This window comes from Muntiacus reevesi, chromosome 17, assembly GCF_963930625.1.
Source record: "Muntiacus reevesi chromosome 17, mMunRee1.1, whole genome shotgun sequence".
Classification (NCBI taxonomy): Eukaryota; Metazoa; Chordata; class Mammalia; order Artiodactyla; family Cervidae; genus Muntiacus; species Muntiacus reevesi.
The window spans coordinates 24,195,487-24,218,010 of NC_089265.1; the positions used below are offsets into that span (position 1 = coordinate 24,195,487).

The 22,524-nt window shown below is 38.1% G+C and overlaps 1 protein-coding gene across 3 annotated transcripts in view; it reads right to left on the reverse strand.

The window, feature by feature from the left end:
• The window catches only part of ADAMTSL1 (ADAMTS like 1), a 479,825-nt gene that overhangs the window by 277,957 nt on the left and 179,344 nt on the right, over positions 1–22,524 (reverse strand). For all 3 annotated transcript variants that reach the window (XM_065908168.1, XM_065908169.1, XM_065908167.1), the window contains 2 exons: positions 8,174–8,248; positions 3,026–3,183 (listed from right to left, as the gene is read on the reverse strand). In XM_065908168.1, coding sequence (XP_065764240.1) covers positions 3,026–3,183; positions 8,174–8,248 — 233 coding nt within the window. The remainder of the gene's footprint in view (positions 1–3,025; positions 3,184–8,173; positions 8,249–22,524) is intronic.

The following is a 22,524-nucleotide window of genomic DNA, read 5'->3' on the forward strand; positions in this document are numbered from 1 at the left end:
TCCTTGGAGATGTTGACAAAGTACCATCCTGACCCCAATGTATTTTATTCAGAAAGGAAGTTGTTGCTTAAATAAGTGTATAATGTAAAAGAGATTATACTTTGAATGACAGTGAAAACTGCATTATAAACTGTGTATATAATTTTTAAGCACCGAAATCATGAAACATGATAAATAAGCAAAAGGTAATCTTTCACTTTCAGCTATTCCCTGGGGAAAATTAAGGAACAAAAGATTGCTTCATTATAAATCACTGGGAATAAAAGTAACTTTCTTCTTTTTATTTATATCTTCTTATATTATCTTGCTCATTTTCAAGTTTGAGTAAAAGGATTTTAAAAATTATACTCTATTTTATAGTAATTTTACATTTATTTGATTCTGATCTTTTCTAATGAAACTTTCATCTCCTCTCATTTGCAACCTGAACACCAAACAGGATATAATGAAAAAAATCATTAAAATGATAGCTTGGCCTGTTTTTGAAAGAAGATATTTACAGATTGCTAGGATCTAGGAAGTTATTGAGAAGTTCCCCAAAGTTATTTTTTCCTTTAATATATACTTATACATAAGAGGAAAAAAATATCTTCTTAGCCATTCCCTTCTCCAGGGCATCTTTCTGACCCAGGGGATCAAACCTGAGTCTCCCACATTGCAGGTGGATTCTTCACCATCTGAGCCATCAGGGAAGCCCTCTTAGAAGCAACGCAGAAGGCTAAAAAGAGTTGGAGACAGAAGTAAGGAGACAAGATCTTTGGTCCTGGCTTGTCATTGGCCTGAGCTAAGGAATATAACTCAGCTTCCCTCAGGCTCAGTGTCCTTGCAGGCAGAAAGAAGATGTCACCTCCGTCCCATTTCAGCAACTGCCGCGTGGTGAAAGTCCTTTATTCATCCAGCACTTGTTGGTGCTTATTGGGCTTTTCATGGAGCTATGAAGACAGATATAATTCTGTCTTTGAGAAACACACAAAGGGGAGATGTGATGTAAACTGGAATCTAGGGTTGAGTCACAGATGCTTCTGGAAGGGGAAAGTCCTGAGGTACAAATATGAGTTAGGGAGGAGAATGCAAGAAGAAAAGAACATTGCAGATAGAGGACACAGCATTACGTGAAGGTAGAGAGTGCAGTCAGTCATGCAGTTGACTGAAACAGGAGAGGGAAACTCAAAGCTGAGGTGGGAAAGGTAGACAGAATCCAGATTACTGAGAGTTACACAGGCTGGGCTATGGCTTTGCATTTTAGTCCCAAAGCAAGGAGTGCAAGTGAGGGGCAATGCAGGATCGTGAACAGGGAAAACACTCTGGTTTTTAGAAAACTCACTCTGAAGGCAGTATAGACAATGGCTCAGCAGCTGGGAAATTAATTCAGAGCCCATCACATTAATTCAACTGAGAAACACATAGACCTAAATTAAGAGACTGGAGGCAATAATGGAGAAGAACGAACAGTCTTGAGAGATGGCAGGGAGGTAGAGCTGACAAAGTTTAATGTCTAACTAGGGGTGTACAGGAGAAGGGAAATGGTGTGAATCACAGGTTTCTGACTTGGCTGGGTAAACAGTGTGGTATTCCACAAGAAATAAAGAAGATAAAGTAGGTTTCTGGGGCTAGACAAGTCCAATTTTGGACACGTTGAGCTCATTGTCCCTGTGGGTGATGTGCAGAAGGCAGCTGGCCATGTGAAATGCATTTGACAATTCTGTGAACTGTTCCAATGTGGATAATATTACTTGAATTCAATTCTATATTTTCAGTATGTGTATTAACTCTTACAAGGCCACGAGGTAAATTAGTGTAAGGGCTTTATTCTTAAAGCCTTTATTCTTAAAAACTTAAGATAGTTCTCATTCTTTTACTGTATTTGTTTGTTAAACTGAAATTATTTAACTACTCACAACGTCATTTCTTTTGTGAGCTATCTCTGATAGTTTGTGGGTGCTTGTTCATGGTCATGTAACTGGTGTCTGGACTGAATTAGAAAGGGTTACCCCGCAGATGGAGACAGAGGACAGAACTCTGGAACCCTTCTTTCATGCAACCCCATTGCCCATCACATTTTCCTAAATGCATCCCTACTTCCAGCTGCCATGGGGTCATCAAGCCTTGGCTTAAATCACATGTCCTCTGGCTTCAGGTCCCATGATGAAAAATTTATGGAGTCCTGGACACATTACAAGTTTTACAGCTTTACAACTGAAATCCTTCTAGTCCTTCTGACCTACTGAAGGAAAGAAAATATGTTTTATTTTATTGGGATTCCCAAGCATTTCTTTGAGTATATACATTTTCCCTATAGAATGTGTATGTTGCTTCCAGCAATGTGTTTCATATTACCTTGAGGAGCAGGGAAGCTCTGATAGAAGGAAACAACTTGGCTTTGTTGCCAGTACAAGAGAAAAAAAAAAAAAAACTTGTAATTGGAAGCATGATAAAGTCTATGGATCATTAATTTCCCTTTCTCTTTGACTGAGGATACCTTATATGAGTCAATGACTGTATCCTAGTTTGTTTTAAACATGGTACATATCCCTGAACTAATCATATGCTGGCTTTTTGAGGGGAGGTCTTTTTACTAGTTTATACACACACAAATATATATATATAAATGTACTACGTATGTATATATTTTCTTCCTAGAACCTTAAAATTATTCCATGTTCTTATGAAGTAGTTCATGCTTGCTCATTTGCATCTGAATCTTTGCAACCCCAAGGACTGTAGCCCACCAGGATCCTCTGTACATGTGATTTTCCAGGCAAGAATACTGTAGTGGGATGCCATTTCCTACTCCAGGGGATCTTCCTGACCCAGGGATCGAACACACATCTCCTGAGTCTCTTGCATTGGCAGGCAGATTCTTTACCACTGTGCCACCTGTGGCTCAACACCCTTGAATTAAACATTTCCTGGATAACAAGCTTTCCAAATCTACGTCAAAGCCTAAAGTCTCTCTTTCTTCAGGGGATTATAAGTAATACTAGTTCAGATGTGGCTTGAAAACAAGGTATCTAAATGGGCTCACCTTGACAATGAAATCTGCTGTAAGTGGTCCAGCCATTCTCAGTATCTCTTTGTCTGGAAATTTCTGGAAGTCCACACTAGAATTGTCCACAAGAAAGATGCCTGTAGAGCTGAGACTGTTTTCACCTTTAGCCCCCTGGAGGGTTTTGGTTTCCAGATCTACATAATCAAACACAGGAAGAGGTAACAAAGATGTTCCCAGGCCTACCACAGATCACACGCAAGCACATCCCATACAAGGTCTAGAGCTACAACAGGGAGAAGTATCATTCTTTATATGGCTGACATATTTGAAATGTGATAGAAACAAAATAGATAGGCACTGCTGGATCACATAGGAATTGATGCAGCAAATTAAATTATTTTAAAACTTATTAACCAAGAATTCAGGGCTCCCTGTCAAAAAATCTTCAATTCCCTGGATGACTTCATTTGGGTACCCTAATTTACCACAACCATATTCTTTGGACTAAACCATCTCATCCCCCATATATCTTATTGATTTCAGTCTTTACATCCCTCAGTCTAGAATTTACCCAGTAGTTTTCTTTTTTCTCTATGAGACCCAGGGTACCTCTCTGAGTTCCTTAAGCACTCACTGGGTAATTTGATATTCATGTGTTACCTTGCAGTTATTGATACTTTCTGGTTACTTATTGCATGTGGGCTATTGTTCAAAATGAAAAAAAAAAAACCACAAAAACTACAGTGGCTTAAAGACAGAAAACTAACTATCCTCTTTACTTCTCTTTCTTTTTAAAATCCTTTTTAAATTCAGTCTTGGGTACTTATATGGCATCTCATAAGACCTTAGGATGGAGAGAAGAACTTCTGGATCCCTGGAGCATTCCAATCTGAATTTGCCCGGTGACAAAGCCTAGGCAGCATCTTTTGTTTTAGGAAATCAGAGCATGCTGGGGAGGACGGTAATTTTGATATATATTTCAAAGGAGGTTAAATTCTCATGTGATTGAGTATTTTAGAATAATTGCCTGCTGCATGAAGAAACATGGTTCAGTTCAGTCAGTTCAGTCACTCAGTTGTGCCCGACTCTTTGAGACTCCAATGGACTGCAGCAGGCCAGACCTCCTTGTCCATCACCAACTCCCGGAGTTGACTCAAACTCATGTCCATTGAGTCAGTGATGCCATCCAACCATCTCATCCTCTGTCGTCCCCTTCTCCTCCCACCTTCAATCTTTCCCAGCATCAAAATCTTTTCCAATGAGTCAGTTCTTCACATCAGGTGGCCAAAGTATTGAAGTTTCAGCTTCAACATCAGTCCTTCCAATGAATATTCAGGACTGATTTCCTTTAGGATGCACTGGTTGGAGCCCCTTGCTGTCCAAGGGACTCTCAAGAGACTTCTCCAACACGACAGTTAAACACAAAGTTCAAAAGTGCTCAGCTTTCCTTATAGTCCAACTCTCATATCCATACATGACTACTGGAAAAATCATAGCTTTGGCTAAATGGACCTTTGTTGGCAACATAATGTCTCTGCTTTTTATATGCTGTCTAGGTTGGTCATAACTTTTCTTCCAAGGAGTATGCATCTTTAATTTCATGGCTGCAGTGACCATCTGCAGTGATTTCGGAGCCCAGAAAAATAAAGTCTGTCACCAATTCCACTGTTTCCCCATCTATTTGCCATGAAGTGATGGGACCAGATGCCATGATCTTAGTTTTCTGAAAGTTGAGTTTTAAACCAACTTTTTCACTCTCCTCTTTTACTTTCATCAAGAGGCTCTTTAGTTTTTCTTTGCTTTCTGCCATAAAGGTGGTGTCATCTGCATATCTGAGGTTACTGATATTTCTCCCGGCAATCGTGATTCCAGCTTGTGCTTCATCCAGTTCAGTGTTTCTCATGATGTACTCTGCATACAAGTTAAATAATCAGGGTGACAATATGCAGCCTTGACACACTGCTTTCCCGATTTGGAACCAGTCTGTGTTCCATGTCCAGTTCTAACCGTTGCTTCCTGACCTGCATACAGATTTCTCAAGAGTCAGGTCAGGTGGTCTGGTATTCCGATCTCTTGAAGAATTTTCCTCAGTTTGCTGTGATGCACACAGTCAAAGGCTTTGGCATAGTCAATAAAGCAGAAATAGATGTTTTTTGGGAAATCTCTTGCTTTTTCAATGATCCAGTGGATGTTGGCAATTTGGTCTCTGGTTCCTCTGCCTTTTCTAAATCTACCTTGAACATCTGGAAGTTCATGGTTCACATACTGTTGAAGCCTGGCTTGGAGAAATTTGAGCATTACTTTGCTAGCATGTGAGATGAGTGCAATTGTACAGTAGTTTGAGCATTCTTTGGCATTGCCTTTCTATGGGTTTGGAATGAAAACTGACCTTTTCCAGTCCTGTGGCCACTGCTGAATTTTCCAAATTTGCTGTCATATTGAGTGCAGCACTTTCACAGCATCATCTTTTAGGATTTGAAATAGCTCAACTGGAATTCCATGACCTCCACTAGAAACATGGATAGACTAAGTCTAACAATGGTTTTAAAACTTGCACAAAGACCCTTGCTTTTGGCAGGGCTGTTTAGCAGAAACAACCCCTGGTAGGGTAGGGATGTGGGTCCCCTAGTCATTTAGTCAGAATGACTCCCCTCTTGTATGTTCTGTAGATTGAGCTTTTGGATTTAAGGACAGTTTTGAGGTCTCTGGAGTCACTAAGATACCCAGTATAGTTACACTAAATTACTCTAGATGTGTCTACTTCAGGTTTCCCACTAGAAGAAATAGCAATGGGTAGAAAATGGTGTCCAATTAATGCCCATGTCCCAGATGAAATCAAGCAGCCCTTCTCTGGGAGTAGGTCTGGCCTTCCACCCAGACACCAGTGCAGGGAGGACCTCATGGAAGAATATAAGGCGCATGAGACAACATGGAGGGGGACAAGCATAGTGGTTATCATCAGAGGAAAGCAATAGCTCTGTGTCTCTTCTCCCTAGCCTTCCCTCCTCCAGCTGCCTTCGCTAATTTGCGGAGGGATCTCCAGGACATAAATTAACTTAGTTTTGGAAAACTCATGAAGATCTAAGCCTGAGTATCTGATTCAATTTCATTACCAGGCCTCCCAGCTATCTTTCCCAAGATACTTGTGACTAAAGATGGGCTGGGCCTGGAAAGACTATCTACTCATGTCCTGGAGTGTGTGCTAGTCACTTAGTTGTGTCCAACTCTTTGCGATTCCATGGACTGTATGTAGCCCGCTAGGCTCCTCTTTCTGTGGAATTCTCCAGGTAAGAATACTGCAGTGAGTAGCCATTCCCTTCTCCAGGGGATCTTTTTGACTCAGGGATTGAACCTGGGTCTCCTGCATTGCAGGCAGATTCTTCACCATCTGAGCCCCTAAATATTTACAACTGGACTCAAATTGGGCCACCTTCTGGGACTGAAGGATAAAAGGGTTGCAAGAAAAACAGGGCAACATTTATTCACACATTTATTTTACTGAGTTATATTCCAAATACCAAAACTTCCTTAGTTATACATATGCTATCAATAGTATGCCTGTTGGCAGAAAAAGCAGATTCTGTTTTGCTTTTCATCATTTATGATTATCATCTGAAGCTTCACCTATCCAATCTCTACAGTAATTAAACCAAACAAAGCCAATTCTTCAGCTTCTTAGTAATCATATAATTAGGAAGTCTGGGATGCCACTACATTTATAAAAATGAATTTTCCTCTTACATCTATTCCTTTGGGTGGGTCCTTTCTTCGGCAATGAGAAATAAGTCCCCCATTTGGTGATGGACTGGTCTAGACTTTTTTTTTAGCCCCTCATTGCACAGAAAAATACTTTTTTTGATTGAGGTTGTTATACCAGCAGTTAATTCTGTCCAGTTCTCAAGGGGAAAAACAAATCATTTGAATGGTAATAGTGTACAAACATATATCATCCTTGGACATGTGAACAATATATTTTGGGGAGTTGTTCAGGGTTAAAAAAGGACTTGAATCCATATAAGGTGGTTTCCCAGAATCTTTTGACTTTGGCTGGACTGTACCTTACTTATTCCTTTATGTCACATGACCTCTCATCCCACCTTTCCCATGAAATGCAATTATTTTTATTTTTAGAAAGACTTCAGTAGGCTCTCTGAACTTTCACAGGCTCCAATTTGTCTCCCTCTTGTTTGTCTTTCTGGAATGATTTCATTTATAATCCAATTGCCAAAAGATAATGCTTGCTACCTAAATTGGCTTCTTAGGCAAGTGTGTAGGAGGGAAGAGAGAGCAGAAGATGACAGATGGCTCTGCAGGAAGCTAGGAACAGTCACAGCGGAGGAGATCAGAAATGCTCAAGGGACCAACTGAAGAGAAGTCTTTCAGTGGAAGTGAATTTTGCAGAGAATGCTGGCATATCCTCTCCTATTTTCTCCCGGGTTTATAGCCTATAATTTTCTGCTTGTGATTTACAACTCTCCATCTAAACAACACTACACGGCAAAAAAAAAAAAAAAAAAGATGTGGCTATGTACTGCTGGTTTGGCATGACTAAAGACCAATTCTTGCCCAGGCTCTGGTGGGACCCTGTTACCAATTGATCTTTGGGGTTATGATTACCCTTCAATCCTGAATTCCAAAAGCTATCTTCAAGATGTTAGGGTCTTGCATTATCTTTTCTACCTGGTGTGCTTAATGAGATCACATAGTTCTCTTTAAATGCCATTGTGTTAAGATTGTGAGGAGTTTCTATGTTCCTTTGAGTTGATGACGTAATGGAGCATGACAGTAGAAATTAAAAAGAATGAAGAAGAGGGAGGGAAGGTTGGAAAGAAGAAGAAAAACAAGAGGTGAGGCAAGGAAAAGACTGAGATTGACTGAAGAGGAAGAAGAGAGAGAATGAGAAATAACATTCACAAAATCATAAACATGTGCTTAACTCAGGAACAATCTATTGGAAGCATCAATTTTGTATCTTTCAGGATGACTGTGGTTAGAGGTAATTACCAGAGAGGTTTCTGCTATCTCCTAGGCAACTGAAAGAGAAATAGAAGTACTCAAAATATCATATTATGATAGAGAATTAAGATTTGTATTCCTAAATCTTAATCTTTTCTGGGGGGAAAAAACAGAACAATAATGACTAAAATTCCCAGTATCCAAAAGTCAACAACTGAGTTTACTTACACAGGTGATCAGGTCCTTTTAAGACAAGACGGATATGTCTGCTTCCATAGGGAATACCAACCACTGTGTTGTCCACTAGAGAGAAACAAAGCAGAATCTTAAAGCACATAATTTGATACAAAATTACTGATTGTGTCTTATGTAAGGCACTGATTTACAAACATCCCCAAATGACAATCTTTTAAAAATGTGTTTAAAATCTGAACACCAATATGTGGGAATCAAAATTTCCACTTTCTACAAAATAAAATATGTTGAAAAAGCTAATTCATGGGGATCTGGCCTTTGAAAAAAAATACATGAATTTTGACATATTGAAAAACGAATTTACAAGTGTTCATTTCTAATTTTAAAACCTGATCCTGCATCCTCATATTTTAAACTGGAGCAATTGTGCAGAATTACAAAAAGAAAGTAAGTTCTAATGCTCTAAAGAAGATTTTATTATATTAAAATCTGATCTGGACTTCCCTCGGGCAAAGTGAGTATGTTGGATGAGTACCACAAATAAGAAGGCACTATCTTGTATTTTTTCAACTTTCTAGGTCAGAAATCATGCTTTCCATCCTTTAATATCCTTCACACTATCTACAGCTAATACTATATTTTGTGAGTGTCCCATAAATGTTTATTAACATCCCCCTAACATTTCCTCTTGATTTTGAAAATTTTTAGAAATTGACTGAATTAGAGATTATTTTAGAAATTATTCGATTTTCATCCTATCTGAAAACTGAGCCACAATTCAGTGGAAGCACTCCCCAAACCTACATTTGCTAAAAAATTAGAGGAATATAACACGTATCCCAAACACATCATAGGCGTGCTCATTTAGAACTCTATTTGTGAAATGAATCCTTTATATTTGCATGGCACTGAAGAATTTCACTTTCCCCTAAACTTTACTATTTATTCCATCACCCCAAACTTATAATACGGGAAAAGAGGATGCTACCATTCCGATTTGATGACAAAGAAATGAGGCCTCTGAGAAGTATAGTAAGTAACGGAAGGTCAAAGATCAGGAGGGCATTTCAGAAGACAACAGAAAGGCAGGTATTTTTAAACTCATCAGCATATTCAGAAACTCTGTGGGATTCTCTGTTTCACATCTTTCCAGCATTATACATTACCATCCTATCTATCACTGGAAGAATTTCATTTATGTAAAAGAATCCCCAAAGCTAGCCAACTTCTCTGAACCTTAACATTATCATCCTGTCTTTGGGAGAATTTAATTTCAACAAATGAATTTCAGACATTCTCTAACTTCTCTGACTCTTAGTTTCTTTGTTTGTAAAACAGTGAAACCAACACTAACTCACAATACTGCTGTTAGCAGATGTAAGTATGACTGTAGATATGTATCCTAAGCAGACATATAGTCTGGAACACAATAGGTATTTTGTAAATATCATTTTATCTGTCAATTCCAAGTCTTCTTAAGGACAGGGGCTGAAATGCTGTTTACTTTGATGATGTTTTCAAATGCTCCAAGGCCCAGAGCTCATAGCCAGCTGAATGAGAAAAAAGAATCATATGCTCTCAATTTCTTCCCTAAAAGGTTACATTTATCAAGTTTTCTACAATATTGAACATTCTACACACATTACAACCTTTTAGTTGTTTTTTAATGCCAGGCACTGTTAAAGAAAAGGTTGGATTTTGGATAGCTAAGAGTTTGTGGCACAGAAGAACAAAATACGTAAGGGGAATACAGAAAAGGAAAACAAACGTTGAGACTGGGCCCACAGACCTTTAAACATCTTGCATTAAGCCATGGGTTTTTAAGCTTATAAAAGAAACTCAAAGCAGTTAAAACAATGGGCTTTCTAGAAATAGAAAGTCTTTGTTTATCCACAGGTCAAGTAAAGTGCAAGTAAAAGGAAAGCTCTCTGGCCCTGCAGAGCTCAGCAGTGGGCTTCTGACCTCCACATGTTGTGTTGAGAAGTGACTCACTTTCCACACGCGAGGGCATTAACCCAATTAACCCAAGTTTTTGGCTGGCACAGCCACCTTTGTACACTCCCCAAGGAAGATGGGGAAGAACCTAGAAGGTTGTTGGGAGGAGAGGGTAGGATGGAGAGAGTAGACCAGGCCAGATGGAGTGTCTCCAGATTGCCCTCTGCCCTTGCCATGTCAAAGAGAAATATGGAGAACTCGGGCTAGTGCCAGCTTGAACAGTCAGCAATGCACCCAGCATCAGGTGGAGGAAGAGTCCTCGCTTATCCTCCTATGGTGCTATAAAGGGTGAGCAGACAACTAGGAGGTCATCAGGCAACTGCCAAATTCATTATTTTATTCCATAGATATTATTTGAGTGTCTCCTAGTATCAGGCTTCATGTTGTTTAGTTGCTAAGTCATGTCTGCATCTTTGTGACCCCAAGGACTGAAGCATACGAGGCTCCTCCGTTCATGGGATTTCCCAGATAAAAATACAGGAGTGGGTTGCCATTTCCTTCCTTAGGGGATCTTCCCAACCCAGGGATAGAAGCTGCATCTCCTGCATTGCAGGCAAACTCTTTACTGCTGAGTCATTAGGGAAGCCCACATATCAGGCACATATTCAGTGACAAAGAAGACAAACCATCAGTCTTACATTATGGTTCCTACAAAAGGGACCTAAGATAAAATATGCAGGGGAATACCACATGCCATACTCCATTCATGGAAATTCCCAAGCACATTAGTTTCTTAAGATCCCTGAACCAAAGAATTCCATTTCACTCTGTTTAACTAGTGTGTTCCCAATGTGTTTACCCATGGAAACTTTTTATGTATCGTCTTTTCACACTGGCTGATACATCTCAGAATATACTTTGAGAAATGGTGCTCTTCAATTTGGCAAAAAGCAAGATAGGAAAAAAATTAATTTTATTTGCCATGTATTGATAAAAAGCCAGTCTTTGAGTTGTACTAATAACTGTCTCATTTGATGATAAATTCTCAACGATTAGGGATGGGTTGGAAGATTCTTCTACTTGCTGTCTAATACAGTATGGGGCACAGAGAGGTATTTAAGAGGCTGGAGAAGAGGGAGTGGAGGAAAGGGAATCCTCCTACACTGTTGTGGGAAAGTAAATTGGTACAGCCACAATGGAGAACAGTATGGAGGTTCCTTAAAAAACTAAAAATAGAGCTTCCATATGATCCAGCTATTCCACTCCTAAGCATATATCCAATGAAAACCATAATTCAAAAAGATACATGCAACTCAATGTTCTTGAAGAAGGAAATGGCAACCCACTCTAGTATTCTTGCCTGGAGAAACCCATGGACAGAGGAGCCTGGCAGGCTACGGTCTGTGGGTCCACAAGAGTTGGACATGACTTAGTGACCAAATCACCACTAACTCAATGTTCATTGCAGCACTATTTACAACAGCCAAAACATGGAAGCCAACTAAATGCCTGTCAATAGATAAACGGATAAAGAAGATTCCAGTGCACAATGGACTATTACTTAGCCATAAAAAATAATGAAATAATGCCATTTGCAGCAATATGGATGAACCCAGAGATTATCATACTAAGTGAAATAAGTCTGACAAACATCATGTGATATCACTTCTATATGGAATCTTAAAAAAAATACAAATGAACTTATTTATGAAATAGAAACAGACTCACAGATACAGAAAACACACTTATAATTACCAATTATAATTGGGGATAGCAGGTAGGGGAGGGAGATAAACTAGGAGTTTGGGATTAATATATATATATATACACACTTACTATATTTAAAATAGATAAACAACATGGACTACATAGCACAGGGAGCTATATTCAATATCTTGCAATGACCTATAATGGAAAATAACCTGAAAAAGAATACATATATATATATATGTGTGTGTTTGTATAACGCAATCACTTTGCTCTATAAGTGAATCACCTTGCTACATACATAAAACTAACACAACACTGCAAATTAACTATACTTCAATTAAAAATGGTTTAAAAAAAGACACTGGAGAATGTGTGAGAAGGCTGATTTTATCACCTGCCTCATCAACAATTAATTTGGTTGGTATGGTAGTAAGGTAGGTGGCTACATTTTTTCTTACCGTGCTGTGCATTTCTTGGATGACTTTCCCACAAAGGCACACTGCCCTATGATCAAATGAATCTGCTCTAATCTGTTCTGGCTTTGTTGACAGAGCCATGATGCCAATCATCAGAACATATTTCTAGGTTATTAATGAGCAATTCTGACTTCCTTCAGAAATCAGATAATATCTCTCAGTTAAAGAGACAAGTTTTCCACGGGAATCATAAATCCTGTCATTTCACATTTATAGGATGTAAAAGCGCTTTCTCAAAAAACTGTTCTCAAGAATTTTACCTAAAATATTTCCTCAAAAATCTACAAATATATGTACAGTTCACATCTTTCAATAAACATTAAAAAAAAACATTTTACATTTGTTTTTAATTTTGTCATATATGGATTTATTCATGTGATTCATTGCTGTATCAGAAAAATTGACAATAATAATTTTTTAAAAGATAGGATTTCCTATCCTGATATCATCCTGATATCTGAACTTGTCTTATTTTTAGACCCATTGGTAAGTTTCATGCTTTTAAAGTTTCTTCTCTGTAAGCTTATCAAGCTGATAGTTAATCTTCTTATTATTTTTTAAATGAAAGAGCCATTGTTAATATAGTTGGCTACAGATAAAAATAATATGCTAATGGAAGCAACCTAAATGTCCATTGACAGATGAATGGATAAATACGATGTATAATATATAGATGAAAACAGTGCAATACTACACCGCTATGAGAAAGAATGAAATAATGCCATTTTTAGCAATATGCAGGGATATCAAAATTATCATACTAAGCGAAGTAAGTCAGACAGAGAAAGGCAAATATCATATGACTTCACTTATATGTGGAATCTAAAATATGACACAAATGAACTTATTTACAAAACGGACTTACAGATGTAGAAAACAAATTTATGGTTAACAGAGGGGAAAGGGGGTGGGGGAGGGATAAATTAGGAGTTTGGGATTAGCAGATACAAACTACTATGCACAAAATAGATAAACAGCAAGGTCCTACTGTATAGCACAGGGAACTACATTCAATACAGTAATAAACCATAATAGAAGAGAATATGAAAAAGAACATATATACACATACATAAAATGATATGCATATTATATATATACACACATACATATATAGGCTTTCCTGGTGGCTCAGATGTAAAGAGTCCATCTGCAATGCGGGAGACCTGGATTTAATCCCTGGGTTGGGAAGATCCCCTGGAGGAGGGTATGGCAATCCACTCCAGTATTCTTGCCTGGAGAATCCCCACGGACAGAGGAGCCTGGTGGGCTACAGTCCATAGGGTCGCAAAGAGTTGGACACGACTGAGTGGCTAAGCACAGCACGCACGCACGCACACACACACACACACACACACACACACACACACACACACACACACGTGTAACTGAATCACTTTGCTGTATACCAGAAACTAACATTATATTGTAAATCAACTATATTTAAGTAAAAAAATAATTTATCAATTAAAAAAAAATATTTAGTCATACCATATGGCATGCAGGATCTGAGTTCCCCAACCAGGGAGATCCAACCCACACCCCTGGCAGTGTAGTGTGGAGTCCTAGCCACTGGACTGCCAGGGAATTCCCAATAGCCTGCCAATCTTGAGGAAATCTGAATGGCTTATTTCTTCTCTTCATGGCAACTTTATTATTATTAAAATATATGCAACAAACTAAGGTGAGACTGAGAGTTTGAGTCTTTCAAAACCTCTCCCCCCCTACTGTTTATCAGTTCTTGCACAATGGAGCATGCATAGTGGACAGACCAGACAAGCTGTAGCCTTCTTTCCAGCTGAGCAACTTCATCCCTACAGGTGCCTAGGTCAAAAACTTTGGAGACACCCTTGAGTTCACCTTTACCTCTAATCAGTTACCAAGTCCTATTGTCACTAGAGTCAAAATATCATATTTAATTGATTCTAAGAGGAACAATTGTTCACATCAGAATATAGACATATGTATATATATAAAGTCAGAATGCACTGCACCGTCAATAGCATTTATATTCTCTCACAGAGGTAGTATCCCTGTCACAGTTATCTTTGCCTACATAGGTACCAGCCAACATCAAAACAGGCAATACATCAAATTTGCAAAATGGATGTCAGCAGCTTGGAAGAAGATGACAAGACATCTTTGTGTTAAATACTGTATTTAACCTCTTGGAATCAAATTGTTGTGGGAGTTGTAAGGAGATAAGGAATCAAAAGCACTTAACAACATTTCCAAAGTGGGAGCCAAAAGCAGGCTACTTCTACACAATTGCAAAACTGAATCAAGAACCCAGGGTCAAAAACAAAAACAAAAACAAAAACAAAACAATACAAAAAAGAACCCAGGGTCAAAACTTCTGTTTCCCGTCAAGATGAAGGAATAGGGCCCAGGCTTAACCTCCTGTCTGAAACAATCAAGAAGTCAGAAAAAAACTGTATGAAACACTGACTTTCAAGACCCTGAATATTAAGGGGAAAAAGGACAGCCAATTTCTGGGATTCAGGAAAACAAGAGAAGAACCTTAACATTGCCCAGCCAGAATTCTGCCTTGAAAGACTTTTCCAGGCCATCAGAAAGAGCTTGGAGGCTTCCCTGAGTTAAGGAGACAAAGCTAAGGGTCCAAAGACATCAAGGTGACTAGAGTTTGAAGGACAGGTTATCCCTCTGTGTCCAGAGAGAAGAGAGTAATACATAGACAACTCTGGAGATTTAACACCATTCCTTTTAGGTGTCCAGCAGTGATTAATATACTAATCAATACATGTATGTGTAAAAACAAACTCAGTACATGTATTTGTACTGAGGAAAAAGCAACCTGAGGTCAGGAAAAGAACTACACAAATAGGGAAACACAAAATAGAACCAACACAAATTCTACGACGGAGAATATATTATTCCAGCAGTCAGGCTGGAAAATTAAATAATTCATGGAACATTGAGTATTCAGAAGAGTCTTGTCTCAGTAGCAGGGCACATTAGTTACCACTAATCCAAATGTAGCTTTGGTCCCTCTATCAAATTTTAAGAACCAAAGGATCAAACCGATTACAAGTAACTGCTTCTAGAGCGAAAGTCAAGAATATTTATAGGAATACGAAAATATCTAGTATCCAAGAAGATAAAATTTGCAGTGTCTGAAATTAGGTAAAAAATTACCCAGCATTCAAAGAAACTCCCTCAAATACACTCATACTTGAAAACAAAAATAAATCAATTAAAACAGTTACTGTAACTCTATCCCCTATGTTGAAAAGCTTAAGTAAAAACAACAACAACAACAACAACAACAACAACAACAACAAAAACTCCAGGTCCAAAGAATTTCACTGGTAAATACCACCAAGCCCATGAAGAAGAAGTAACATCAATCTGTTCCACTAAACACATTCTCTTCCACTAAACAGAAGAGAAGTGAACAGACTTCCCAATTCATGGTATGAGGTCAGCATCATGCTGATACCAAAACCAGACAAAGATGGTATAAAAAAAGGACAAAATGGACAACTATCTCTCATGAACAAAGATATTAAAAACTCACAAACAATATATTGGAAAATCAAATTCAGTAATTTATATAAAGAATAACACATCATGATTTAGTTGAGTTGAGTTTATCTCAGGAATACAAGGTTGATTATCTGAAAATCAATTAATGTTATCCATTATAATAAAAGTTTAAGGAACTTTCACATGATCATATCAGTTGAGGTAGAAAAAGCATTGGACAAAATTGAACATTCATTCAAGAGAATAATGCTCAGCAGATTAGGAATAGAACAGAAATTCTTCAAGGTGATAAAGAGCATTTACCAAAAAAACCTACAGCTAACATCATACTCAATGGTGTAAAACTGAATGCTTTCCCCCTTAAGATTGGCAGTAAGTTAAGAATAGCCATTCTTGCCATATCTGCTCAACATCATGTTGGACATCGTTGCCAGTATGATAAGGCCATAAATAAATAAGTGGTTTACAAATAGAAAAGGAGAAACTAAAGCCATCCTTATTTGTAAACAACATGATTATTTATGCAGAAAATTAAAAAACTCTCAGAACTATTAAGTGAGTTTAGCAAGTTCACAAAATAGACAAAATAAACTAGTAATACACAACTGGAAACTGAAATAGAAAATATGATGCCCTTTGTAATAGCTGCAAAATATTGAAAGAGGTATAAGTCTAACTAAAATATATGCTAAAAATTAAAAAAAGACTAATGAAGCAATCAAAGAAGATCTAAATAAATGCCTAGCCATGAAGTGCTCATACGTTGATATTGTCACATATAAAATATATCAATTCCCTCCAAATCAACCTATAGAATTAACAAAATTAAAAGTCCCAGTAAGATTTTCTGTATATATGGACATATTGTAAAATTTATATGGAAGGTCAAAGGACTTAGTATACAATAGTCAAAATGAGTTTGAAAGGGAGAATAAAATTAGAGAGATCAAACTACCTGATTTTAAGGCTTAAAGCTACAGTAACTAAGACAATGTAATATTGGTGAAAGAACTGGCGCAAAGATCAGGAGAGAGAGCCCGGAAATAGACCCACACTGAAACAGACAATGAATTTGTGATAGTTTTGAAAACAATTCAAGGGAGAAAAGATCAACTTTTCAACAAATGGCTGAAAGAATTGGATATCTTTAAACAAAAAATTCAATGTACACATAAAACTTATACTTTATATAAAAATTAACTGAAAAGAGGTCATAGATCTAAAGGTAAAATATAAAACTCTAACTCTTTCAGAATAAGATACAGAAGAAAGTTTTGTGACCTGGGATTGGGTAAGGAGTTCTTGAATATGACATTAAAGGCACCATCCATGGGAAGAAAAAAAATAAACTGGTATTCATCAAAATTCAAAGCTTTTGCTTTGTGAAAGATAAAGTTGAACAACTTTGAAAAAAGAAGGTATAAATACTTTAAAGTTGCAAATCCAACAAAGGACTTGTTCTTAGCACATGTAAACTCTCAACACTCAACAGCAGGAAACCAAAAAGCTTGTTTTAAAAATTGGCAAGTAACTTTAATTAATACTACATCAAGGAGGAAATAAGCACATGTGTGACCAGCAGAATAATTCCTCACCCTTCCTTTCGCCAAAGGCGTCCATATCCTAAGCCCTAGAACCTATGAATATGTTCCATGAAAAGGGGGAATTAAGGTTGCTGATGAAACACGTTGCTAATCAGCTCACCTTAAAATAGAAAGAGCATCTTAGATTATCTAGGTAGGCCTAATATAACCATAAAACTTCTTTAAACTGGAAGAGGGAGGAAAAAGAGGTGGTTAGAGTCATAGAAAGATCTGAAGATGCTATGTTCCTGGCTTTGAAGATGCCAAGGCTTGTAGATAGCCTTCAAAAGCTGAAAAATCAAAGAAAATGGATGCTTTAGAAGAAATACAGCCCTGCTAACACCTTGATTTTAGTCCAGCAAGACCTACTACATAGACTTCTGACTCTCCAAGAACTATAAAATAATTGTGTGGCTTTAAGCCACTATGTTTATGGTTATTTGTTACAGCAGCAACTGGGAACTAATACAACCTAAGAATATGTTCAAAATCATAAGCCATTATTTATATATAAAAAATCCATATATACATATATATATATAATGCAGATTAAAACAATGACGAAATACCACTACACACCAGTCAGAATGGCTAAAATAAAAAATACTGACAATATCAAGTGACGGCAAGAATGTAGAACACAAATATGCAGATGACACCACCATTATGGCAGAAAACCAAGAGGAAATAAAGAACCTCTGGATGAAGGTAAAAGAGGAGAGTGAAAAGGCTGCCTTAAAACTCAAAATTCAAAAAAATAAGATCATGGCATCTAGTCCCATCACTTTATGGTAAATGGTCGGGGGAAAAATGGAAACAGTGACAGACTTTATTTTCTTGGCTCCAAAATCACTGTGGATGGAGACTGCAGCCATGAAATTAAATACACTTGCTCTGTGGAAGAAAAGCTATGACAAAACTAGACAGCGTATTCAAAAGCAGAGACATTGCTGACAAAGGTCTGTCTAGTCAAAGCTGTGGTTTTTCCAGTAGTCACGCATGGATATGAGAGTTGGACCATAAAGAAGGCTGAGTGCCGAAGAATACTGATGTTTTCAAGCTGTGGTGCTGGAGAAGACTCTTGAGAGTCTTATGGACAGTAAGGAGATCAAACCAGTCAGTCCTAACGGAAATCAACCCTGAATATTCACTGGGAGGACTGATGCTGAAGGTGAAGCTCCAATACTTTGGCCACCTGATGCAAAGAGTGGACTCACTGGAGAAGATCCTAATGCTGGGAAAGATTGAAGTCGGGAGGAGAAGGGGACAAGAGAGGATGAGATGGTTGTATGGCATCACTGATTCAATAGACATGAGTTTGAGCAAACTCTGGGAGGGACCGTGAAGGACACGGAAGCCTGGCATGCTGCAGTCCATGGAGTTGCAAAGAACTGGACCCGTCTGAGCAACTGAACAACAAAAATCTCTAAGTAGTCAGAAGGCATTGTGTTATAGTTTCTTAATTTCAACAGAGGCTTTTTTTTTCCCACCTTAATGGTGCATAAAATAATGACACATCTTTTAATCACTGGTGTCTTGGACTCAAAGAAATGCAGTTTACCCAGCATGGGATATACTACCATGGTCCATGTCATCCTCATACCCAGCCAGACTTCTTGCTCTTAATATATCCACAGTTAGACCCATTATAGTCTATTCTCAACAGACCATATAGAGTGGTACTTTAAAACATAAATCAAATGAAGTCATTACTCTGCTCAAAATCTTCCTGTAACTTCTCATCTTATTCAGACTAAGAGCCAAAATCCCTCTAAAATCCTACAACATCTGTGCCATTCTTCATCCCACCTCACAGTTGTCCTGTCTTCTTTTCCTCTAGTCTTCTTTTAACTCTCTTTACTTCAATTACATCAGCTTCTCTGCACGTCAAGAAATATGTCAAGAATGTCTCTACCTCAGGACCTTTGCACATGCTTTTGTCTATGCCTGGAATTTTCTTCCCCCTGCCTTCTGCATGGTACTCTATCTGTATCTCTCTCAGATCCCTGCTCAAAACACCATCTTATCAGTGAATGTTTTCTTACCAACCTATTCAAAATTGCAATTCCCTCCAGTACCTTTGGCTGCCAGTCCATCCCTATCTCTAGTTCTTCTCCTACTCTGTTTTACTTTTTTTTATGACTTTTCTATGTTCTACTTTTTTTCCTTCTCTGTTTTACTTTTTTCTATGTATCACCACATGACACATATACATTTAATTAATTATTCATTTAGTCTCTTTGCCTTCCATTAACACTAGTAAGTAAGCCCCAAGAGAAAAATAGACTTTGGTCTGTTTTGCTCTTTCCTGTGAATCCAGCACCTGTAACAGTTGCTCAGCACATAACAGGTACCCAAGAAATATTTGGGGCTGAATAAATGAATGAGTGAATTGCTGCTGAATGAATGAATGAGTGGCTTGTGAGTATAGCCTGAAGTCAGATACAAAGTGAAATTTCTTTAGAGTTTTGTGCTTTTTCTAAAAAAATTCATATGTATTTTTTACTTGACAATATTAGGCCTGTCTTTTATTATAAATATCCTTTACCTCAATATCTTTGAGCCAGCATGATAGCCCCAGAATATATTTACTCATAGCCATTATAAATCAGCATAAGCAGAGTCTGAGAGGGAAAGTTAGGTATTAGGAGCTTCATTTCATCTTGATATAATTTAGTTTACCTAGCTGTCACCACTCAAGGGAGATAGAGAGAGAACTTTCAGATACTAAGATATTTTCAAAACACGCAGATACATTTGAGAGGTCTGCAAAACTGGAGACATCAGATTGATGTCAAATAGGCTGGTTCTGGATCTAAGTGTATTCTGAGTATACATGGAAAATACACTATATAGTACAAGTCAGTAATATTTTGATTGTATGGACAGGTACGCACTGCTATGTTTAAAATGGATAACCAACAAGGTTGTTCTATAGAGCACATGGAACTCTGCTCAATGTTATGTGGTAGCCTGGATGGGAGAAAGTTTGGGGGAGAATGAATACATGTATATGCATGGCTGAGTCTCTTTGATGTCCACCTGAAACTATCACATTGTTAATCAGGTATACTTCAATACAAAATAAAAAGTTCAAAAAATTTGAGAAAAAATGAGTTTTTAATTTCAAAAATCGAAGGTAAGTTAATATAAGCTAAATTTGATAATTTTTTCATTGGGTTGGGGAAGTAGGAAAAAGTGATCTGGAAAAATGGAAAGGCTGAAGGCTCTCAGTAGACAGCCTTTTCCTTCAAAAGGAGGGCAAGAGTGCCTTGGTCCAGCTTATATCTGCTTTCTGCATTTGTATTAGGTAATAATAATGTCTTTTATTACAAAGAAGGTTTGGTTTTTATTCATCAGCAAATGGCAGCCACTTAATAAGCTTCTCCTACTTCTCCTTTTCCTTCTGGCACTTTCCACCATGGTCTTTCTCCACTCTCCTGTTTTTTTCCTTATTCCCCTGAGGTTTGATAACATACGGGAAAAATCTGGATCAGAAGAAAATGAATTCAATGTGGGGAGTATGGATATAAGGAGTTTGAAAAGATTGCGTGGCTGGCTTTTCGTGCCTTTTGGCAGAGCGTAGGGAAAGACCTGCAGAACTCCTCCAGGCCTCACGGGTGCAGAGCCGCTCCCCTGGCCGGTACACTGGGCTCCGCAGAGCAGTTTCATCTCTCCTGCCTGTGGGTCATCTCATAGTCTGTAAATATAGGGTGGAAGGTTCTTCTGGAGGTGGAGAAAACATAAACGAGGCAGCTTGCTCAGCATCTGCTATAGATTGTGGTGAGAAGCATGCATAGGCTGGGCTTTATTGATATAAATCATTTTGTCATGAGGCATCGGCAGTGCTAAGGTAAACGAATCAATGGCCTTTGTCATTATGGATCATCATCGGCTTGTGTCTTATGTGATATACCCACTGTTGGTTTGAATAGAGCACTGTTCACTGAGGTATCTATCTGCAGACCTAGAGATGACTTATGGCTCTCAATTGGCTGCAGTTCATTCTTTCAGGGCTTCTCCAACTTTGTTCCAGTGATTCAGGCTCCAAAGGGCCCTGATCACCCTTTAACAGGAGGGTAGGGGGAATATCTATCTGACCAGAGTGTGCAGGCTTTTCTATGAGGACAGGAAGGCAGAGGGATGTGAGGGAGTAAAGGAAGAGGGAATAAGGGAAGGATTCTCATCATGAAAACATGCCCCTGGGAGTTGCCCTATAGCAGTCACTGCACAAATGTCTGTCATCTCTTCTTGTGCCTAATGGAAGTCCTTAGATTCTTAGATAATAAACACTGATTCAATTATGTAACACCAATAATTAGAAAGACTTCAACTCTTTAGTATTCCTTGAAGAGCTCTATCAAAGTAACCTTTTATTTTTATTTTTCAATAAGAAATACTGTAGGGTTTTAATAAATTCTATACTTCAAAAAATCACAAAGGACCTTTTAAATGTAATTATTTTTCTGCAAATATCCCACCATGACTTCAGAGATTTACAAAAGAATTATGCCTCTATCCTCCTCTGGTTTTCATCTTCTAAATTGTTTAATTTTTCATCTTATAGAAGAACCAACACATGACCACAGGAAAAATAAATCTCACCTGAATGTACTACATCAATGTCTAACTTACTTTGCCCTTCATCATTCTTTCTGCTCAGGTTTTTTTTCTTTTTTTTCTTCAGAATCACATTTTTCACTGCCTGAGGCGTGTTAGAAAGGGGAGAGTTCCCTAAGCTGGCATCTCTGATGTTTCATGCATTTAAAAGTTCCTAGTCTTCCTTCCCACCTCCTCTTCTTCCCCAGAGCCTAGTCCTTTGGGCAAGCTGCCTTTTCCTGTCTTCTCAGAATAGTTCTCCAGCACACAGTGCTTTCTTTTTTTTCCCCCGGAACTACAAGTCCCTTGTAGTTTAAAGCCACAAAACCCCCATACATCAAGTGTTTTCCTCCAACTAGTCAACAAGTAAAGAGGACAAAACCATAGTCAGTAAAGAAATTCATTCTCGTTTCCCAAATCACAGGAGACATGTACAAAGAAGTTCTCATTAAGGATCTGTTAGAGGATTCCAGACAATGGCAAAATTGAGAAAATATGCCAAGAAAGGTCAAGTTATTCTAGAAATGGTAGGGTGGGGAGGGAGATGGGAGGAATGTTCAGGGACAAGAGGACATGG